Here is a 21,229-nt window from a genome sequence, read left to right as displayed (position 1 = left end):
GTGCTTTGTTGTGACTTCACACAACAGCCTAGCAGGGGGAATGACTGAACTTCCCAATGTCCAAGAACTTTAAAAAAGTGGAGGAGTCTCTTGAATTAAACAGCACTTCCCAGACTTGCTCTTCCCTTCAATTATTTTCTTTTATTCATAATCTTTTATTACCATTTAATAGTCCAAAAATCAGAAAACAAAAGCCGATCGCTTGTCAATAATTAGATGATTAACCCCATTACATCCCAACAGCTCTTTTTTAAGTTCCATGTGGGATTCTACACACAAAGACCAGGTTTTTTTTTAAATTGTACTCATGACAGGGAGTTTCAGTCACCAGCAATACATAGTATGAATGAGTACATACACCTCCCCCCACTACTAATATTTTGTCTATTAAAGCTAATGGGTAAAGCTCTCTATGGAGAGTGTAATTTCTTAAAATTGGCTCAACATTTTTTTTAAATCTAAAAATACTTCAACTGTACCTGAGTTTTCTTTACATTTCTTTCCAATGCCTTCTTCTCTTTTTTCAAAAGCTTTATTTCTGCATTTTGTTTTGCTGTTGTTTCTTCATTGGAAAGAAAAGGAAGAAAACTGTGTTATATGAGATCACAGGACAGTCAAATTAGACATTCCAAAAATTATTCACACTTGCACAGAGTTACAGGATTCCTTTTGCTGATACAAAGTCAAGTTATTTTATTGAATAAAAATTTTTTATGCTTTTTCATCATCAAGATGGAATTTGTCCACTTGGCAAGTTCATTGGGTCTTGAAACCCCAGATGCTTCATAAAAGAAATGTTTTCTGCTTTTGCTACTTGTATTTCTAGAGCCAACAATTTTCTTCATTTGCTATCTGGGGAGGGGGTGGTGGTGCTGCAGGATCTGTTTTAATACTATGACTGCAAGTGGGCTCCAATTATCAAAACAGTATATATAATAAGTTTCTACAAGAAGTTTGGAGTGAACATTTGCCAACAGAATGAGTGCCACATGGCAAAATACAGGGACCAATAACTAATTGTCTGTAAGGTTTGAAATGTAGCAGCCCACTAACATTTTTGCAGCCTATAGCTATCAGATTACTGTAGATGCAAAGTGCCAAAATCAAAGAAAATAAATTTATGAAAATAGAATATTGCTTGTATGACTAGTTACCTTCCATTCTTTTTATCCTTGTTTCCAATTTCTTCTTCCTAAAACACAAGGTTAAGAAAAAAAATCAAATCTAAAACATCATGCAAGCTAAAATGAAACCACCACCAAACATAAAACTCTGCACTTACACAGCATCATTTCTTGTCTGTTCTTGCTGCAATTCACTGAATTCTAAATGGGTCTGCTGGTACATCTTGATGGAGCTCTACCAGAAAAATCAACAAAGACGCATTAAGATACCTAGAATTACTTTTTTGTTTAAACGGGGGATTTTTTTTGGGGGGGGGGGTGGAGGGTGCGGGAAGACGGGGAAGTATCTGTTGTAAATACTTTTCAATTTTATGTCCTATCAATGAGATGCGCTTTTATTTTAATGTGAGTTTTCAGCCTATATTTAACCTGTTGTCATAAAAATAATCGCATTAACTTGCTTAGGGCAAAGGTTTAGCGCAATCTCTCAAGTATCTCAGACGTAATCAAAGAGATTTAGTAACATGTACAAGAGAAAATTGTGCCCGCAGGCCTTGCAACTTTATGTTCACCAGCACTTTTCATCAAATACCATATTACCCTCTTTTCCTCCAGTTCCACCCTCATGGCATCCATTTCATCCTTGCATTTTTCCAGAGGTGCAAATTTCTGCAACAACTCATCCAATTGACCTCGAAGTGTTTTACAATCCCTGTAGAGAAGTAACATTAAAAAAGGAACATTTAAAAATGGATGAAACCAGACTGCGAACTGCAAAAAATATATTTGAAAAATGACCAGGACTGGGACTTAACTTTTTGTTTTATAGTCACCTCAGAATTGAAAAGAAAGAATATGTTGAATGGGATATGCTGACATTTCTACAAAAATTTCCACGGTTCACCTTTAAATGTTTTTTTTTAAAAAGCAATCACTCTATGGCTGAATGGGTTAATGCAGTGATCGAATGAGGCAGGAACATGTTCGATCGCCAACTTGGTGCTCCAGGCTGTGCTGTTCCCCACAATCAAATAGCCTGCCGAGACTCTCAGTGACGGCTCACACATAAAAAATAGTCACTTGGGGAATGTACTGTAGGGCAACTAGCACCTGTAGATCTAAACCCCAGACAGATGTGAACTTCTTGGGGGGCGGGAGGCGGGAAAAGAGAAAGAGAAAGAGAAAAAGAGAAAAAGAAAAAGAGAAAAGAGAAAAGAGAAAAGAGAAAAGAGAGAGAGAGAGAGAGAGAGAGAGAGAGAGAGAGAGAGAGAGAGAATATCCATGTTTAAGAACATTTAAATGCATGTTTACATAGTTTTCTGTTGGGGATTACTTGTGTAATACTGTGGTGATATTTCAATAACTGACAGTGACAACCCACAACATTCAAAATTGATTTTAAAATGAGAATGGGCAGCAGGAATATCTTTTCATATCTGGGACTTGGGCCTTCAGTATCTGCTAGCCAAATGCCATACATGAAATGAGTTTTGTCAGTCTTAATCCAGCACCTAATTGTCAATCTCACTGAGAAAGTCCACATGCAGGCCTTCATGAAAGAAATGGAAGAGTGTACACTGGTGCAGTAGGGGGTGCTCTTCCCAAGTTGGGGTAGAGTTAACGGTGCTTTGCTTTGCAGCAGGCTATGCTACAGCTTACCTGGAAGTGCTTGATGGGGACACTGGGTGCCTGAAATGGAAATGTGTTCCATTCCTCAGTTATATGATTTACTTTAATGAACATAAAATTCAAAGGGAGGAGAAGGAGTCTAAAAATATCTCATTAGTCAGCAGAACCTCAACTTGTAAAGGCAACCTGCAAATGTGGCACACAGACAAGAATGTCCCACGTCTGTTGTGAGGAGGATGCAAAGAAACTTCATGGGGATATAGATAGGCTAAGTGGGCAAGAACATGGCAAATAGGAGATAATGTGGAGAAATGTGAAGTTATCCACTTCGTAGGAAAAATAGAAAAAGTATTTTCTAAACGGTGAAATATTGGGAAATGGTGGTGTTCAGCGGAACCTGGGTATTCTTATGCATGAATCACTGAAAGTTAACATGCAGGTACAGCAATTAAGAAAGCAAATGGTATGTTGGCCTTTATTACAAGATGATGAGAATATAAAAGAGTAAAGATGTCTTACTGCAATTATAGATGGCCCTGGTGAGATCACACCTGGAGTATGGTCTCCTTACCCAAGGAAGGATACACTTGCCATAGAGGGAGTGCAACGAAGGTTCACCAGACTGATTTCTGGGATGGGGAGATTGTCCTAATGGGAGAGATTGAGTAGACTAGGCCTATATTCTCTAGAGTTTAGAAGAATGAGAGATGATCTCATTGAAACATACAAAATTCTTACAGGGCTTGACAGAGTAAATGCAGGGAGGATGTTTCCCCTGGCTGGGGCATCTAGAACCAAGGGTCACATTCTCAGAATAAGGGGTTGGCCATTTAGGACTGAGATGGGGAGAAATTTCTTTACTCAGAGGGTGGTGAATCTTTGGAATTCTCTACCCCAGAGGGCTGTGGATGCTCAGTCGTTCAGCATATTCAAAACAGAGATCAATAGATTTTTGAATATTAAGGAAATCAAAGGATATAGGGATAGTGCAGGAAAGTAGAGTTGAGGTAGAAGATTAGCCATGATCTTATTGAATGTCAGAGCAGACTCGAGGGGCCGAATGGCATACTCCTGCTCCTAATCCTTATATTCTTATGTCTGATTTTCTTTCTGTGAGAGTTCACTGATCAAACTTAGGATGGCTGCAATTGAACTCAGCGCCCGTTAGGAAGGGAAGGGAAAATTGGACAAGATCCCCACTCCTGATGTGTATTCAGTGACCCCTATAGGAAAGTGCAAGTACATTACCCCAGGTTAGGATCAGTCAAACTCAGAACTGATGCTGTCCATTGTCAAAGAGCCTGCCAACATTCGGTGTAGGTTAACTCAGTAGTTACAACCACTTGGGTGAGATATTGAAGGGCACTGAAAATCCCAAGAGCAGTCAACACTTTCTGAAGTGGAAGAGGGACATAAAAACTGGCAAAAATAATTACTTTGTCTAACTACTGAGATCATTAGATATGAATTTCTCAACCCTCAGGTCAGAACACATGGTGCTCGTTTGATCATCTTTGCTTTCTGAAATAAAAAATTGTGACATGAATACAGGCAAGTGGTATCAACTTCCTGCGGTTCCCTATCACTTCATTACTCTAAGAAATTTACACAGTAATAACAGGTGCTCAAAATGTGTTAATTGTCACATAATTGTTAAGAGAAAAAATTTAGGTTGCTTATGAAATTGAGCAGAGTGTGTTTGTATCAGACGAATGAACAGAAACCCTCACAAATATTCATGGCAATTGAAAATAACTTCAGCACTGAAAGTTAATCCCTCTTAACTCAAACACCGCACTACATTCATACTCAAAAACAATGGAAAAACAACAAAAATATGCCTTACCTTTCAGTTTTTTGAAGTTGTAATAATTTGTTAAGGAAGACGCAGGTATATACTCTACATAATATTTAGCTCAGTTGCAAAGGAGAATGTGAAAACTAAAATCAGTGAACATTAATGTTATACAACATTTCTATTGCATCCACATCTCCGTCCCTTTAATTGTTTTGCCTATCATAAGATTAATACAGTAGATTTATTCTGTACTATACTTAACATTATTTTCAACAGTGTATGAATAAGGTAAAAATGCTAAACTGGGAAGTGATTTGAGAAGGGACCAATTATAGATAGATTAGAAAAGGCGATTGCAGGGTAAAGCAGTAACAGAGCAATGGAGGACATTCAGGGAAGAAATAGTTCCGGTATAAACTCGGCATAGTCCTTTAAAGGGAAAAGGTAGAGCATCCAAAGCAAATATGTCCTGGATGTCAAAAAAAAGGAACAGAACAAGATTTCCCTTTGGGTCCTTAATATGCCCTACTTTCCCCCCTAGCAAATCCCCATTACGCCCCAAAATAAAACAGAAAAAAGAGGCTTATGACAAATGCCAGGAGCAAGATTCAGTTAATATCCAGGAAGATTATGGAAAGTACAGGCGGGAATTGTAAAAGTAAATACGGGACAAAGAGAGGTTACAAGAAATGAACCTTAAACTGAACCCTGAAACTTTTTATGAACATATAAAGTGTAATGGGGATTTGCTAGGGGAAAAAGTAGGACATATTAAGGACCCAAAGGGAAATCTTCATGTAGAGGCAGCGGTCATGGCAAAAGTATTAAATGAGTACTTTGCATCTTTCTTCATAAAGGAAGAGGATGATGTGAAGGTTACATTAAAAGAAATGGAGAAGTTATGGACAGGACAGTAATAGATAGATAGAGAAGACGTACTAAAAAGATTAGTTTTACTGAAAGTTGGTAAGTCACCTGGCCCAAATGGAATGCATCCTAGGTTACTGAAAGAAACAAAAAGATAGAAATAGGAGAGGCACTGGTCACAATCTTTCAATCCTCATTGGCTATAGAAGTAGTGCCAGAGAACTGGAGGGTTGCTAAGGTTATACCACTATTCAAGAAAGGGGAGAGGGATAAATCAGGAAGCTACAGGCCAGTCAGCCTAACAGTGGTGGTGGAGATGTTACTGAAAATCATCAGGGAAAAAATAAACTTTCATTTGGAAAGACATGGGTTCATCAAGGAGAGCCAGCATGGATTTGTTAATGTTAAGTCGTGTCTGACAAACTTGATTGAATTCTGTGACGAGGTAACAGAGAAGGTTGATGTTGTATATATGGACTTTCAGAAGACATTCAACAAAGTGCCACACAAGGGGCATATTAAGAAGATGAAAGCCCATGGCATTAAGGGGAAAGTGGTAGTATAGATATAAAATAGGCTCAGTGGCAAGAAGCAAAGGGTGGCGGTGGATGGTTGTTTTTCATATTGGGAGGTTATTTCCAGTGGTGTTCCCCAAGTGTCAGTTTTGGATCCATTACTCTTTGAAATTTGTATAAACTACTTGGACTCGTGTGTAGGGAGCAGCATTATAAAGTTTGCAGATGATACGAAACTTAGCAAAGTAGATGATCATGATGAGGATAGCTTATATGCTTCAGGATGACAGACAGGATGGTGAAATGGGTAGAAGCAGGCAAATAGAGTTCAACATGGAGAAGTGTGAAGTGATGCACTTTGGGAGGACTAATATGGAAAGAACTACTATAAATGACACGTTTTTGAAAAGTGTAGACGAGCAGAGATCTTGGGGTCCATATACACAAATCCTTAAAAGGTGGCAGGGCAAGTTGATAAGGTGATCAAAAAAAGCATATGGGTTTTATAAATAGAGGAACAGAATTTAAAAGCAAAGACATCATGCTAGAACTTCAGAAATCACTAGTTAGGCCTCAGTTGGATTGTGGACAATTCTGGGGCCCATATTTCAGGACAGAGTTAAAGGTATTAGAAAGGGTACAAAGGCGGTTTACCAGGATGTTACCAGCGATGAGGGACTTCAGTTACAGGGTGAGGTTGTAAAAATTAAGACTGTTCTCCTTGGAATAGAGAGGTTAAGAGGTGACCTAATGGAGGTTTTCAAGATGATGAGAGATTTTGATAGAATAAATAGGGAAAAGATACTCCCTCTGGCAAGTGTGTCAATAACTAAAGGTCACAGATTCAAAATCATCGGTAAAAAGATATAGAGGGGAGATGAGGAGAAATCTTTTTCACTCAGAGGTGTCGGTGGCAGAAGCTGATTCCATAATTTTAAAACAGAGTTGGATAGGTACTTGAGAATAAGGGTTATGGACAAAAAGCGGGGACATGGGACTAAGCACGACTGCTATTTCAAATAGCCAGCACAGGCATGACAGGCTGAACGGCTTCCTTTGTGCTGTAAGTTTCTATGAATAATGTGTTGTCTATGTACTTCACAGTGAAATCTGAAGACAAACCAAGTCAAAATATAAAATATATACTCCGGGGGAGACTTTCCACTTTGGGCACAATTGCCAATTCTGGCACAAATTGCGCCCATTTTGAAAAGTGATTCTCCCCCACCGAGATTCCGGTCAAACATATTTGCATATTATCGAACGCAAAATCTTCCATGAACCAGTGCAATCGGACAGCACTTTAAAACATTTTTTTTTAATTCTTTAAAAAAAATTCCTTCATATATTTAAAGAGTGGCAACTTGGGGCAGTTTGATTAAAACTGAAAATAAGTTCATCACAAAAGTAAGCATTTTTAAAATCACAGTGTAAATCCACCACCAGAGTAACCCAATTTTAAATGACTGAAATTCACTTCTAAAAAATTATATAAAACTATCTTCCAGTTATATTGGGGTACATTAGTCAGTTTCTTCATAAATTAAAATGAAAATCACATTTAAAACATACTTTTTAGTGTCCTTGCGCCCAAAGGAACCGGCTTAAATTTTCGCGTCTCCAAGGCCTGCAAACGAGCGTAATTAGCAGAAACTCTCCATGGTAATTAATTCACCCTGGGGGCAGGGCCAATTGTGTGGGCGGGCCGGCTTCCAAAGTAATGTTTTAAAACTAGCGAAATCTCAAGTGATGCTGAATGCAAATTCCGCAATCTTTTGTGCCGGCTACGCTGATTCTGGCCAAATTGCACCGAAAAAACCAGCACAATCAAGCGGAAACTCCAGGCCTCCATATTTTCAAAACATCGTCAGCTTCTTCAAAAATCATTTATATGTGTTATACTACTATAGTGAATGATAATGTTACAGTAAAACACACTGTACAAATAACTTAGATTTCTCAAATTCCCAAACCCGTATCCATCACAGTAGCGGAAAAAAGATAAATAACTATATAGTCCAGTGCCACAGAATAGATCATGGAGCTTATATTCATAATCTCTTATTTAAACAATAGTTGGTTTAGCAGGGAGGTTCTCTCACATCAGGTTTATGGTGACCAGAGCCTGGTCTCCATGGCCTAGGCATGCCTGCAACCAACTCCAGCCACAAAATCTAAGTTCAGCAGCAAAGCTGTCTCAGAAGTATCCTCGTTTGGTCACGAAGCAAGCATCTGTCTTCTCCTCACAAATGGCAGTGGTTTAGAATTCTTACGTAATAACTTAAACTATAAGACAATAGAAAAAGGGAAATATTTTTGATCTCCCCCCGATTACCTATGCCTCAGTTATTCACAAATTGTGTCCCCAATTGCTACAGGATGCTCTGTAGCACCTCCCTCTCTCAAACACAAACAATTTCTCCACTGAAGCTACAACTTCCCAATCTTCATCTAAGTTGTTGTCATGTGACAATATGTGTTGTGCTGCAATCTGTGGGTATAGCATTTATACAGGAGTTACAACTCCTATGATATACATCTTTCTCATACAGAAGTTAAGTTTCCGGTCAATGGTGATGCCTAGGCGATGGTAATGCTGTTGAATGTCATAGGGTGGTGATTAGACCTAGTCCCACATCCCCACTTTTTGTCTGTAACCTTGCAAGTTCCTCATCCTCATGTACCATTTTAAAATTATTTATGGAATCAGCTTCCACCATCTTTTCAGCCAGAGCGTCTAGGTTCCGACAACTCAGTGAAAACATTTCTCTTCTCCCCTCTAGATCTTTTGAATCTATGGCCTCTTTATTGACCCACTTGTCAGAGGGAATAATTTTTCTCTATCAACACCTCTCATCATCTTGAAAACCTCGATTAGGTCACCTCTTAACCAGAAAACAAAGATTAGGGGTTAAAGGTAGTTATTCTATCAGACTAGTAGAAGGTGACAAGTGGTGTTCCACAGGGATCGGGATTGGTGCTGGAACCACTGTTGTACTTGCAATTTATATAAATGTTGAACAACAGCAGAATTTACAGATGAATCCAAATTGGCGAGTATAGTCAATACTGAGGACGACTGCAACAAAATACAAAAAGATGGTAAACTTACAGAATGGGTGCGTAATTGGCAAATTAATTTCAATAGCATGACGTGGCACATTTTGGTTTAAGGAATAAGCAGGCCACATAAGAGTCTAAATGGGGTAGAGGTGTAAAGGGATCTAGATACACAAATCATTAAAAGTATCAACACAGCCATAAACTGTGCAAACAAAGCACTGGAATTCATTTCTAGAGAATAGAACTGAAAAGCAGGGAAGTTATGTTAAACTGACATAGAACCTTGAAAGAAAGACTTGCATTTATATAGCACCTTTCACAACCACAGGACATCTCAAAGCGCTTTGAGAGGTGACCTTATCTTTAAGAAGGGGTTTGATAGGGTAGACATAGAAAAGATTTTTACACTTGGAGAGACCAAAACTAAGGGCCATAAATACAAGATAGCCACTAACAAATCCAATAAAGAATTCAGGAGAAACTTCTTTACACAAGGAGTGGTGAGAATGCAGAACTTGCTACCACATGGAGTGGTTGAGGCAAATAGCATAGATGCATTTAAGGAGAAGCTAGATAAGTACATGAGGGAGAAAAGAATAGAAGGCTATCTTGATAGGGCATGAAGTAAGTAGATGGGAAGAGGCATCCCTTCCCTGTAACCCCAGGACCTCTGCTTTGCCCAACTTGATTCTCTTCGATCCTTTGTCCTTGAACTACATCACAGGAGATCAACCAGTGAACAATAAATTCCATCAAACATGCAGCTTTATAAAGAGAGAGGGAATATACAAAAGGAAACACAGAGGTGGTTTTAAATTTCTGAAATCAAAGAACACATTTGAGTACACTACATTTATCTTGAATGAATAAAGGATATCATCACACTTTTTCTGGTATTTTGTGAGAACACAGCTGAAAAGAGAAAAGAAACATTTGACTGTTAGTCTTTCAACAAGAACAACAACTTGCATATTTATACAGCGCCTTTTAACGTAGTAAAACATCCCAAGGTGCTTCACAGGAGCATTAACATAACTTGACACCGAGCTACATAAGGAGATATTAAGCCAGATGACCAAAAGCTTGGACAAAGAGGCAGATTTTAAGCAGCATCTTAAAGGAGAGAGATATAGAGGGGTGGAGAGGCTTAGGCAGGGAATTCCAGAGCTTAGTGTCCAGGTAACACAAGACACGGCCGTCAATGCAGCGATTAAAATCAGGGATACACAAGAAGCCAGAATTGGAGGAACGCAGAGATCGCGAAAGGTTGTAGGGCTGGAGGAGACTAGAGATAGGGAGGGGCGAGGCCATGCAGGGAATTGAAAATAAGGATCAGAATTTTTAAACTAAGGTGTTACCGGACCGGGAGCCAATGTAGGTCAGCGAGCACAGGGGTGAATGGTATCTGGATCAAGTTAGTTAGGATAGATACGGGCAGCAGAGGTTTGAATGAGCTCAAGTTTATGTAGGGTAGAATGAGGGAGGCCAGCCAGGAGAGCTGGCATAGTCAAGTCTAGAGATAACAAAGGCATGGATGAGGGTTTCAGTAGCAGATGAGCTGAGGTGGGGTGAAGTCAGGCGATGTTATAGAGGTAGAAGTAGGCGGCCTTGGTGATGGAATGGATATGTGGTTGGAAGCTCATCTTGGTGTCAAATACAACACCAAGGTTATGAACGTACTGGTTCAGCCTCAGATGGTTGCCAGGGAGAGGGATGGAGTTGGTGATTAAGGAACAGAATTTGTGGCAGCGAACGAAGTCAATGGCTTCGGTCTTCCCAATATTTAGTTGAAATAAATTTCTGCTCATCCAGTACTGGATGTCAAACAAGCAATATGACAAATTAGAGACTACGGAGGGGTCAAGAGAGGTGGTGGTGAGGTAGAGCTTTGTGTCGTCAGCTATGGAACCTGATGTGTTTTCGGATGATGTCACCAAGGGGCAACATGTAGATGAGAAATAGGAGAGCAACGAGGATGGATCCTTGGGGGACTCGAGAGGCAATGATGCGGGCGCCAGAAGAGAAGTCATTGCAGGTGATTCTCTGACTACAACTGGATAGATAAGAATAGAACCAGGCGAGTACAGTCCCACCCAACTGGACAAAGGAGGAGAGGCGTTGGAGGAGGATGGTGTGGTCAACTGTGTCAAAGGCTGCAGACAGGTCGAGAAGGATGAGGAGAGATAGATTACCAGAGTCACAGAGGATCGGGGCTAACAGTCTAACTTATGCAGTTTATCGCAAAAATCGCCGATGTGGAGAAATTAATTTGAAATTAGAGGATTTTTTAAAAAATTGATAATATTTCTCGTCAAAAAAGTAACAGCAAAAAATTTTGACTCAGTATAAAATGAGCTATATACTTACTCTGTATCAATAATTTTTTGCTTGAGTGCAATTAATGCAGTTACATATTCATTTAAATTCTGAAAGGAAAAAACAACGTTACAAGATTAAAATGCAGAAAATACAAAATGCCATTTCAACATTACAAATGTTCTTCTTTATCTGTTATATGAAAGTAATCAATCTTAACCTTGCTATAGTCTAATTTGCTAAAAAATATCCTATTTTCTGACCAACACAACTGATACTCTATCTGCAATCACATTGACTCAAGTGTATTGCTTTTCAGGATTAAACAAAAGCTAATACGCTGGCATTTTCTCAAAAAACATACACGTACACAAAATCTGTAAATCCTACTGCTGAGGTGTTATAGTTTAGTTTTATTAACTGCTCCTACTGCTGGTATCACCTCAGTACTATATATAGGGCTAGATTTTCCACTTTTGTGCAGATCGCCCAAAAATGGGCGTTATTTCCGGTGTGGGGTGTAAATATGGGTTTTCAGATCGCCGGATTATCGCCCATTTTCAAACCCTCTAATTTCCATTTAAAAAAATGTGCGTTACTGCAAGCGATCTGAAATGGGCGTTAGTGATAAATCTCTCTGACCTTCTGCCGCAAAGTGACGCCGTCCTTAGCAACGGCATGGCAACGCTCGTTTCCCGTAATTCAGGTGGTCAGGGGTCATCATTACTGTGCAGAAGAGGAGACAGAGAGAGAGGGAGCGGAGAGGGACTGAAAGCATGTGTGGGTGTGGTGTGTGCTTGTTTGGTTGTTGTGGGAGGCATGAGGGAGATTCACCAGCAGCAAAAAGCCTACTAAGCACCAAGAGCGTAGTTGGCACCAAGTTTTTGTCCAACAAATAATATAACATGGAAGGGATGGAGGAGGCCCTGGAGCTGTTAGCCATGAACACTGATGGCAGAGGGTTCCCAGTGGTCCCGGAGTGCGGTACTGCACCCCAAGGAGCCGCACCCCCATTGCCAACAACACGAGAGCCAGAAGGAAGATCTTGCTTCTGGCTCGGAGCACATTCCCACCTGTATCCGTCCAAGCAGCGGTTCTGCCATCATACCCACCAATGAAGCAGCGCCTGAGGAGCTCCTCGGCCAGGCGGCTTGGAGTCAGGAAGGGAAGGGGTAGAGGAGGGGAGGAGAAGTGGGGGTGGGGGGGGATGGAAAATGAGGTGCATGGCTGCAGGTGTTATCTAGGGCATATTTTTAGGTTGCTGCTGCTATTTTGGTGGGATGGTCGGGGCAAGAGGGCTACCTTGTTGATTTGCATTTGTGTTCTGTTTTGCGGGAAATGGGGACCATTGTAATGATGTAAATATGATAAATTTGCTTTGGGGTGGGGTGGGGTGGGGTGGTTTTTTTTTTTTTTACAGATATACTTAGGATTTCAGACAAATGGTCGGATTAAATGCTTGTTATTTAACATAACCTTGTTGCGCATTGTCTCAGATAGCTGCACCGTTACATACTGGTGATTCCTTAACATGAAAGGGTATAATTACACTTAACTTGAATCAACTTAAACTTTAACTGTCACCAAGGTGATGCACACCATTGATGTATGAGCTGCACACCCAGCAGTGTTGCAGCTTTGTAAATACCACCAACGTTCTTTCAAGCAAAGCACTCATTTATGAGCTGTTGACGCAAGAGTCTTGCAGCTAGGTGGCCACCACGGGCCCTTTCCTATGGTCTAGAGAGAGGAGCGGGGGCATGGTTTCAGCGTCAGCCTGATTGTCTGGCCCGAGGTCAGCTTCCACCTCCTCTTCCTCTCTCTCCTGAGATGGCAATTCTTGTCCCCTCCTGATAGCCAAGTTGTGCAGCATGGAGCACACCACCACGAATTGAGCTACCTGCTCAGGGTGGCATTGCAGCTCGCCTCCTATGTGTTCCAGGCATCTAAAGCGCTGCTTAAGCACTCCAATGGTTTTCTCGACGATATTGCGAATGGATCTGTGGATCTCGTATTGCTTCTCAGCTTCGGTGTGGGTGTCACGCAGCGGGGTCATCAGCCAGGTGGCGAGGCCATATCCTTTGTCACCAAGCATCCAGCATTGACCTTGAGGCTGATTGGTAAACATGTCAGATACAATGCTCTCACACAGGATGTGAGCATCATGGATGCTGCCCAGAAATTTAGCCATAATAATTTGCTGGTGGTCGACAACGAGTTGCACATTCAGGGAGTGGAATCTCTTGCTGTTCCTGAAAACCTCGACATCCTGAAACAGTGCCCGCATCGCAATGTGCGCACAGTCTATTGCTCTCTGCACCTTGGGGAAGTTAGCAATTCGGTAGAATCTTAAAGCCCTCTCAGTCCGAGCCTCCCTGGTCATAGGGAAGCTGATAAAGTCCATCCTGAGTGTGCACAGGGCTTCAGTGACCTGTCTAATGCAACAATGGCCCCAAGTTTCCACATGATTTGCTCCTGATTTTTAGAAGGAACTGGTGGAGAACGGAGTATCTTAGAAATCGCAATTCTCCACATTTAAGTTTTCTGCAGTTCTAGTCATATAGAACAGTTTCACTTTGGAACAGAATTTTTTTTTCAAAAGGGGACGTGTCCAGCCACTGACGCCCGATTTGAAAGTTTCCACAGTGAAAACGTACTCCAAACTCACTTAGAATGGAGCAAGTGAAGATTTTTGTAGGCCTGAAAAAACCTTGTCTACACATTAAAAAATCAGGCGCAGGTTACAAATTAGGCGTCCGGAACGAGGTGGGGGGGGGGGGGGGGGGAGGGAAATCATTACATTCTACAATAAATCCTTAGTTATACTTATACAAATAATTCCAACCTGAATAAAAATTTATAAGCAAAGAAAAGATTAAATAAACCATGTTCCTACCTGTGTGAAAGTGCTTCAGGCAGGGAGAAGGCTGCAGGAAGCCTCACAAGTTGAGGCAGCCATTCCCAACGGCAGCAGGGTGGGGGAAAGGAGGCAGTGAGGGCCCGACCGACCGACGACAGGGAAGAGGCAGCCGTTCCCGACGGCAGCGGCGGGGGGAGGAGGCAGTGAGAAGGCTGCAGGAAGCCTCAGAAGTTGAGGCAGCCATTCCCGACGGCAGCGGGGGGGGGGGGGGGGGGGGGAGGCAGTGATAAGGCTGCAGGAAGCCTCAGAAGTTGAGGCAGCTGTTTCCCGACGGGCCCGACCGACGGCAGGGGGGTCGGGCCCGTCGGGAAACGGCTGCCTCAACTTCTGAGGCTTCCTGCAGCCTCCTCACTGCTGCAAGAAGCCTCAGTGCTGATCATGGAAGGGCAATGTGGTTTTATTAAAAAAATGTTAAAAATTGAACAGCTGCAAAGAACTACAAAAATGGGCGAGTGCCAATGTTTCCTTCACACTGCGCGTGCGCGAACGCTCCAACGCGCACGCGCAGGGTTGCCGGCACGAAAAAAACTCATTTAAATGGTACCCGCCCCCTCCTACTTACAAAATCGGCACGAGTGGTAGGCTCCGCCCCCTGGGCGCCGCGCCAGGCAGACATCGAGCTGCAAAGCGCTCAAGAATAGCGCGGTTTTTTTTAGGCGCCATTCTCGGCGCGAAAAACGGGCGCCCAGCTCGGAGGGGCGCCTGTTTTGCCGCGTGTGGAAACTTGGGGGCCAATGTGTGGCATGCTGAGATATACTGCAAATGTCGCCAGCTGAGGCCTGAAAGGAACCCGATGCATAGAACGAAAGTGCTGCGGTCACCTTGACCTCAACGGATAGTGCGGTCTTGATGGTGCTGGCAGGCTGTAGATCTCACCTAATGAGCTGGCATATCTCACTGATAACCTCTTTGTGGAAGCGCAGTCTCCGAAGGCAGGTGGTGTTGCACAAGTTGAGATAAGACTGCTTCTCCCTGCAAGTGCAGGGAATGTAACGTCTGGTCCTCCTCATCAGTCTGGCATGTCTTACATTGGGCACATGATGCTGTCGAATGTACCTTCTGCCATCTCAAGTCTGCAGCATGTAAGTGGTCATCAAGAGAGGCTGAGAAATGACAGGCCTCATTCCAATAGCTATCTGTATTATACCGATTGTTCACAAACAATGTATGTCCCCATTAAGATACCTAAAGTAAATTCCAATTGTGTTAGGGAAATTGATGGGATTGAAGGCCGATAAATCCCCGGGGCCTGATAGTCTGCATCCCAGAGTACTTAAGGAAGTGGCCCTAGAGATAGTGAATGCATTGGTGATCATTTTCCAACAGTCTATCGACTCTGGATCGGTTCCTATGAACTGGAGGGTAGCTAATGTAACACCACTTTTTAAAAAAGGAGAGAGAAATCGGGTAATTATAGACCGGTTAGCCTGACATCAGTGGTGGGGAAAATGTTGGAATCAATCATTAAGGATGAAATAGCAGCGCATTTGAAAAGCAGTGACAGGATCGGATCAAGTCAGCATGGATTTATGTAAGGGAAATCATGCTTGACGAATCTTCTGGAATTTTTTGAGGATGTAATTAGCAGAGTGGACAAGGGAGAACCAGTGGATGTGGTGTATTTGTACTTTCAAAAGGCTTTTGACAAGGTCCCGCACAAGAGATTTGTGTGCAAAATCAAAGCGCATGGTATTGGGGGTAATGTACTGACGTGGATAGAGAACTGGTTGGCAGAAAGGAAGCAGAGAGTCGGGATAAACGGGTCCTTTTCAGAATGGCAGGCAGTGACTAGTGGAGTGCTGCAGGGCTCAGTGCTGGAACCCCAGCTATTTACAATATACATTAACAATTTAGATGAAGAAATTGAGTGTAATATCTCCAAGTTTGCGGTTGACACTAAACTGGGTGGCGATGTGAGCTGTGAGGAGGACGCTGAGAGGCTGCAGGGTGACTTGGACAGATTAGGTGAGTGGGCAAATGCATGGCAAATGCAGTTTAATGTGGATAAATGTGAGGTTATCCATTTTGGGGGCAAAAACACGAAGGCAGAATATTATCTGAATGGCGGCAGATTAGGAAAAGGGGAGGTGCAACGAGACCCGGGGGTCATGATTTACCAGTCACTGAAAGTGGGCATGCAGGTACAGCAGGCGGTGAAGGCGGCAAATGGGTATGTTGGCCTTCATAGCTAGGGGATTTGAGTATAGGAGCAGGGAGATCTTACTGCAGTTGTACAGGGCCTTAGTGAGGCTTCACCTGGAATATTGTGTTCAGTTTTGGTCTCCTAATCTGAGGAAGGACGTTCTTGCTATTGAGGGAGTGCAGCGAAGGTTCACCAGACTGATTCCAGGGATAGCTGGACTGTCATATGAGGAGAGACTGGATCAACTGGGCCTTTATTCACTGGAGTTTAGAAGGAGGAGAGGGGAACTCATAGAATATAAGATTCTGATGGGACTGGACAGGTTAGATGCAGGAAGAATGTTCCTGACGTTGGGGAAGTCCAGAACCAGGGGACATTGTCTGAGGATAAGGGGTAGGCCATTTAGGACTGAGATGAGGAGAAACTTCTTCACTCAGAGTTGGTAACCTATGGAATTCCCTGCTGCAGAGAGTTGTTGATGCCAGTTCATTGGATATATTCAAGAGGGAGTTAGCTATGGCCCTTGCGTCTAAAGGCATCAAGGGGTATGGAGAGAAAGCTGGAAAGGGGTACTAAGGGAATGATCAGCCATGATCTTATTGAATGGCGGTGCAGGCTCGAAGGGCCGAATGGCCTACTCCTGCACCTATTTTCTATGTTTCCAATCGTCCACACTATGATAAGATGTTTATTCAGATGTTCAAATGACCTCAAAACAGCTCGAGAGTACATCAAAACTCCCCCAAAGTTGAAGCAGAGCAGTCTTTTAAATGATGTGACCGGAGAAAATGGCGTCCATACCGCTGATCGTAGTTCCGGTCAGTTCAACTTTTTCACAGCGGTTTTCTCGGTAAGCGATATTGTCGGTGAGATGTGTGCGAGGTGCCAAAAGTAAGGATGGGCGATTTTCTGGGCGTTAGTTTCGGCAAATGTGATCTTTACGACAAAAAAAAAGTGGCCAGGCGGTATTATTAAATCTTGGCGTTTATTATGTGCCGAATGTAACGCTCGGCGATATTATGGGCGTTGGTGTCGCCCATTCTGATCTTTCTGCCCCAAATAAAGTGGGCGGGCGGTATTTTTTTAAAAATCAGCGTTAACGTACACATGCCGAAGGTAACGCTTGCCGATAAGTGACCGAGAAATGGGCGTTACTTTCCATTTTGTGCCTAAATGGGCGATATATGGGCGTTGCACCTCATTTCAGTGTTAAAATGGACATTAAGTGGGCGGTATATGCATGCAAAAATAATGGAAATTCTAGCCCATAGAATTTTAAATGACACAACTGGGAAGCACCAAGCTCAATACCAAACTTCTGTTTTTCCTCCCTGAAATCAGCCAGGGCTCCTATTCATGACTGCTATCCAGCGAACTCCGCTGGAAAGTGTACATATGTGACTGTTGGGTAAAGACAGCATTAGAGTTTGCACCACTTTACAGTTAAGCTGCATGCCGACACTTACTGCCTAGGTTCAGAAGTTAAAAAATGCCCACTTCAAGGTGCTCAGCCCCTGTAGAACTGTATCCCTAGAACACACTCTGCCAAAATGTTGGCTCAACATTACGCTTTCAAAATGTTTTCAGTTCAATGCCCCATCGAACATAATACCCAAATTATGGGAAATATTTGACGTTCTGTAAAATTTCCCTCTGCTCTCAAAGTTAATCAAGTAAAACTCTAGAATATCTAACGAACTTTACAATATTCAATATTATCATAGTGGATCTGAATGTGCATTGACATTACAACTTTAGTGTTGGGACAAAGCACTAACTCCAAAGCTGTAGTGTAAATTTGGAATCAGAGCCCAACATGATTCTAGAGAGAAGCAGTGTGAGACTCACTAGAGGGGAGGGGGGGAATACTGGGTCTATGACATCACACAAGAACATAGACTTAATTCAAAATAAATGTTACATGATAGATAATATAAAATATATTCTAAAATTTATTAAAACAATGAAAGTTGAAACATTTTCATTGAATATACTTAAGGTGAGATACTCAGATCTTTGAACGATAACAGAGTGAAAGGTTATGGGGAGCAGACTGGGAAGAGCAGCTGAGCCCAAGTTCAGATCAGCCATGATCTTATTAAATAGCGGAACAGGCTCAAGGGGCCAAATGGCCTACTCCTGCTCCTATTATGTTTTTATTGAAGACGATGAAAGATAGAAAAGAAAAGGACAAGAGCAGAAACCATTTAAAAAAAAATAAATGTTAGGAAAGTTCTAAAGTGTTTTATGCTAAAATTACAGTATAAAACTCCTCATATCAGAGTATCAATGCCGCCATAATACTTGACCTGCCTCAGTATTACAGAATTGCCCTGGGGTTTTTGGCGCTTTAAGGGTTAAATTAATGTCATGCATCTTCATTCCTTGGGGGGGGGTTCAGGTTTTAGAATACTTACTATATTTTATGAATTTTGAAAAATTCTAATACTCTTGGTTACTTGAAATGAAAGATGGAAGGCTGTACCCAATACACAAGCTGAGGCTGCAGGTTGGCAGGAACATGCAGATTCTGTCTGCTCAGCCCATCCACTTGGTGCACTGTAGCATGTAAAAACATTCAATGCTAGCTGTACATTACAAGGCAATAAATACATCCTGATGTCAATGAGAATTTAATTGATACTGATTAGGAAAGTTTGTCAGTAATAAGCTGTACACACTCAATTCCACTCCCCTCCAGAGTTTGATGCTACTAATGGTCCATACTGGCAGCCATTTGTAAATCTCCAGCTCGTCACTTGGGGTTGGCTCTTTGGGCCACTCCCCACAATTGAGAAAATGGAAACAATTGCACATTTTAATACTGACAATACAATTGTAAACAAGATCCTACAGACTTTTGGCAGAACTGCTGCTACTTAAGCCATACAAGAACCTCTGGCAAACACTCTAATGCTGGATGCATGTCAGCAATTGCAAAGAGTCTAGGAACAAAGAGCTCAATTTTGGCCAGGAGTTGCTCCGTTTTTTTTGGAGTGGGCTGCTTTTTCTGGCATAAGTTAAAAATCCCCAGTTTCCCCAATCAATTTGCACCTGCGTAACTCACTTAGTTACATTTTTTTTTAAGGTTAGTTTTTTTTCTCAAAAGGGGGCATTACCAGCTACCTACGCCAGTTCTGCCCATTTAGGCAACTTTGGCCAGCTAATAGTTACTCCATTTCTACTTAGGCCAGCGTATGTGGCCACTTGAGAAAACCCTTGCCGAGAGTTAAAGAAATCGGCGCAAGTAGATACATCGGAGGCCATTCAGCCTGGGCTAGGGGAGGGAAGCGGAGAGGACCTGCACCTAAACCAACCAAGCCTTACCCATAGCAATGTTTGTAAACAAAAAGTACTAACAATTCTATAAGAAATAAAAAATTGAAGTCCTACCTTTATCTTCAAACTCAGCCAGAGAAGGCAGCGGGGGGTGCAGGAGGCCACTCGGCCAGGGCTAGGGGCGGGACAACGCACCAGGAAGCCAATCGGCCTGGGCTAGGGGAACTGGCGGAGAACTGATAGTATCTGCCTGCCAGTGATTTCTATCAGTTCTCCTGCCCGCCCCTAGCCCCTGTACTTTGCCTCTAATTAACATAAATTTTGCAATCTCATTTAGTCAGCCTCGAATGATAGAAACTCAACACTGCATAAAAAACATTTGCTCAACCTGATGGTAGAAAGTGCAACCAGTTCCATAAAGGAAAAAGATATTCCATTCCTCAGCCTTTATCTTAATGCACAAACAAATTCACCAAGATACTCTGTCATAAATCTATAGGGTAAGCTCAGCAGTCCCACACTCTCGGTGAGGAACCATACACAAAGGGTTTCCTTTGAGTTTTCTTTGAGTACAGACTGGAGGCCACTCAGCCAGGGCTAGGGGTGGGCAAGAGAACTGATAGAAATCATCGGCAGGCAGGAGCACTATTAGTTCTCCTGCTCGCCCCTAGCCCAACAAAGGCGGCAGAATAAATGCAGAGAACTTTACCTAAAGGAGCCCAGCAACACATGGAGGAAGAACATCGCCACGCTCTGAACCTGATAGAGACCTATTGTTGTTGCAGACTGGTAGCGCTACTGCTCATGCGCGGACATCACCAGTGGACTCCACTGCGGAGCACAACGGACATGATTTTTGCAGCGTGACAGCTGCAGGAAAAATGCAGGGAACAGCGCCAGCCCTTATACATGGCCTTCTTCGACCTTACAAAGGCCTTTGACACTGTCAACCGCGAGGGTCTATGGAGGGTCCTCCTCTGTTTCGGATGCCCCCAAAAGTACGTCACCAACCTCCGCCTGCTCCACGACGACATGCAAGCCGTGATCTTTACCAAAGGATCCATCACAGACCCAATTCACATCCGGACCGGGGTCAAGCAAGGCTGCGTCATCGCCCCAACCCTCTTCTCAATCTTCCTCGCCGCCATGCTCCACCTCACAGTTGATAAGCTCCCCGCTGGAGTGGAAATAAACTACAGAACCAGTGGGAAGCTGTTCAACCTTCGCTGTCTCCAGGTCAGGTCCAAGACCACTCCAACCTCTGTCGTCAAGCTACAGTACTCGGACAAAGCCTGCGTCTGTGCACATACAAAGGCTGAACTTCAGGACATAGTCGACGTATTTACCGAGGCGTATGAAAGCATGAGCCTTAGGCTAAACATTAGTAAGACAAAGGTCCTCCACCAGCCTGTCCTCGCCGCACAGCACTGCCCCCTCAGACATCAAGATCCACAGCGTGGCCCTGGACAACGTGGACCATGTCCCCTATTTTGGGAGTCTCCTATCAACAAGAGCAAGAATTGACGACGAGATCCAACACCACCTCCAGTGCACCAGTACAGCCTTCGGCCGCCT

General features: G+C 42.7%; 1 protein-coding gene across 2 annotated transcripts in view; it reads right to left on the bottom strand.

The window, feature by feature from the left end:
- ice1 (KIAA0947-like (H. sapiens)) overlaps positions 1-21,229 on the bottom strand; it is a 121,935-nt gene that overhangs the window by 77,643 nt on the left and 23,063 nt on the right. The window contains exons 2-8 of one of the 2 annotated variants that reach the window (XM_070880769.1): positions 11,364-11,422; positions 9,874-9,908; positions 4,600-4,618; positions 1,725-1,836; positions 1,283-1,359; positions 1,155-1,192; positions 480-562 (exon numbers count right to left, since the gene is read on the bottom strand). In XM_070880769.1, coding sequence (XP_070736870.1) covers positions 480-562; positions 1,155-1,192; positions 1,283-1,359; positions 1,725-1,836; positions 4,600-4,618; positions 9,874-9,908; positions 11,364-11,422 — 423 coding nt within the window. Of the gene's footprint in view, positions 1-479; positions 563-1,154; positions 1,193-1,282; positions 1,360-1,724; positions 1,837-4,599; positions 4,619-9,847; positions 9,909-11,363; positions 11,423-21,229 lie in introns of those variants that run through there. The other variant, XM_070880770.1, reaches the window with a different exon arrangement.

Source organism: Pristiophorus japonicus, chromosome 5 (genome assembly GCF_044704955.1).
Source record: "Pristiophorus japonicus isolate sPriJap1 chromosome 5, sPriJap1.hap1, whole genome shotgun sequence".
Lineage (NCBI taxonomy): Eukaryota > Metazoa > Chordata > Chondrichthyes > Pristiophoridae > Pristiophorus > Pristiophorus japonicus.
The sequence above is the reverse complement of the archived record's forward strand: the minus strand, read 5'-3'. Positions and strand labels throughout refer to the sequence as shown.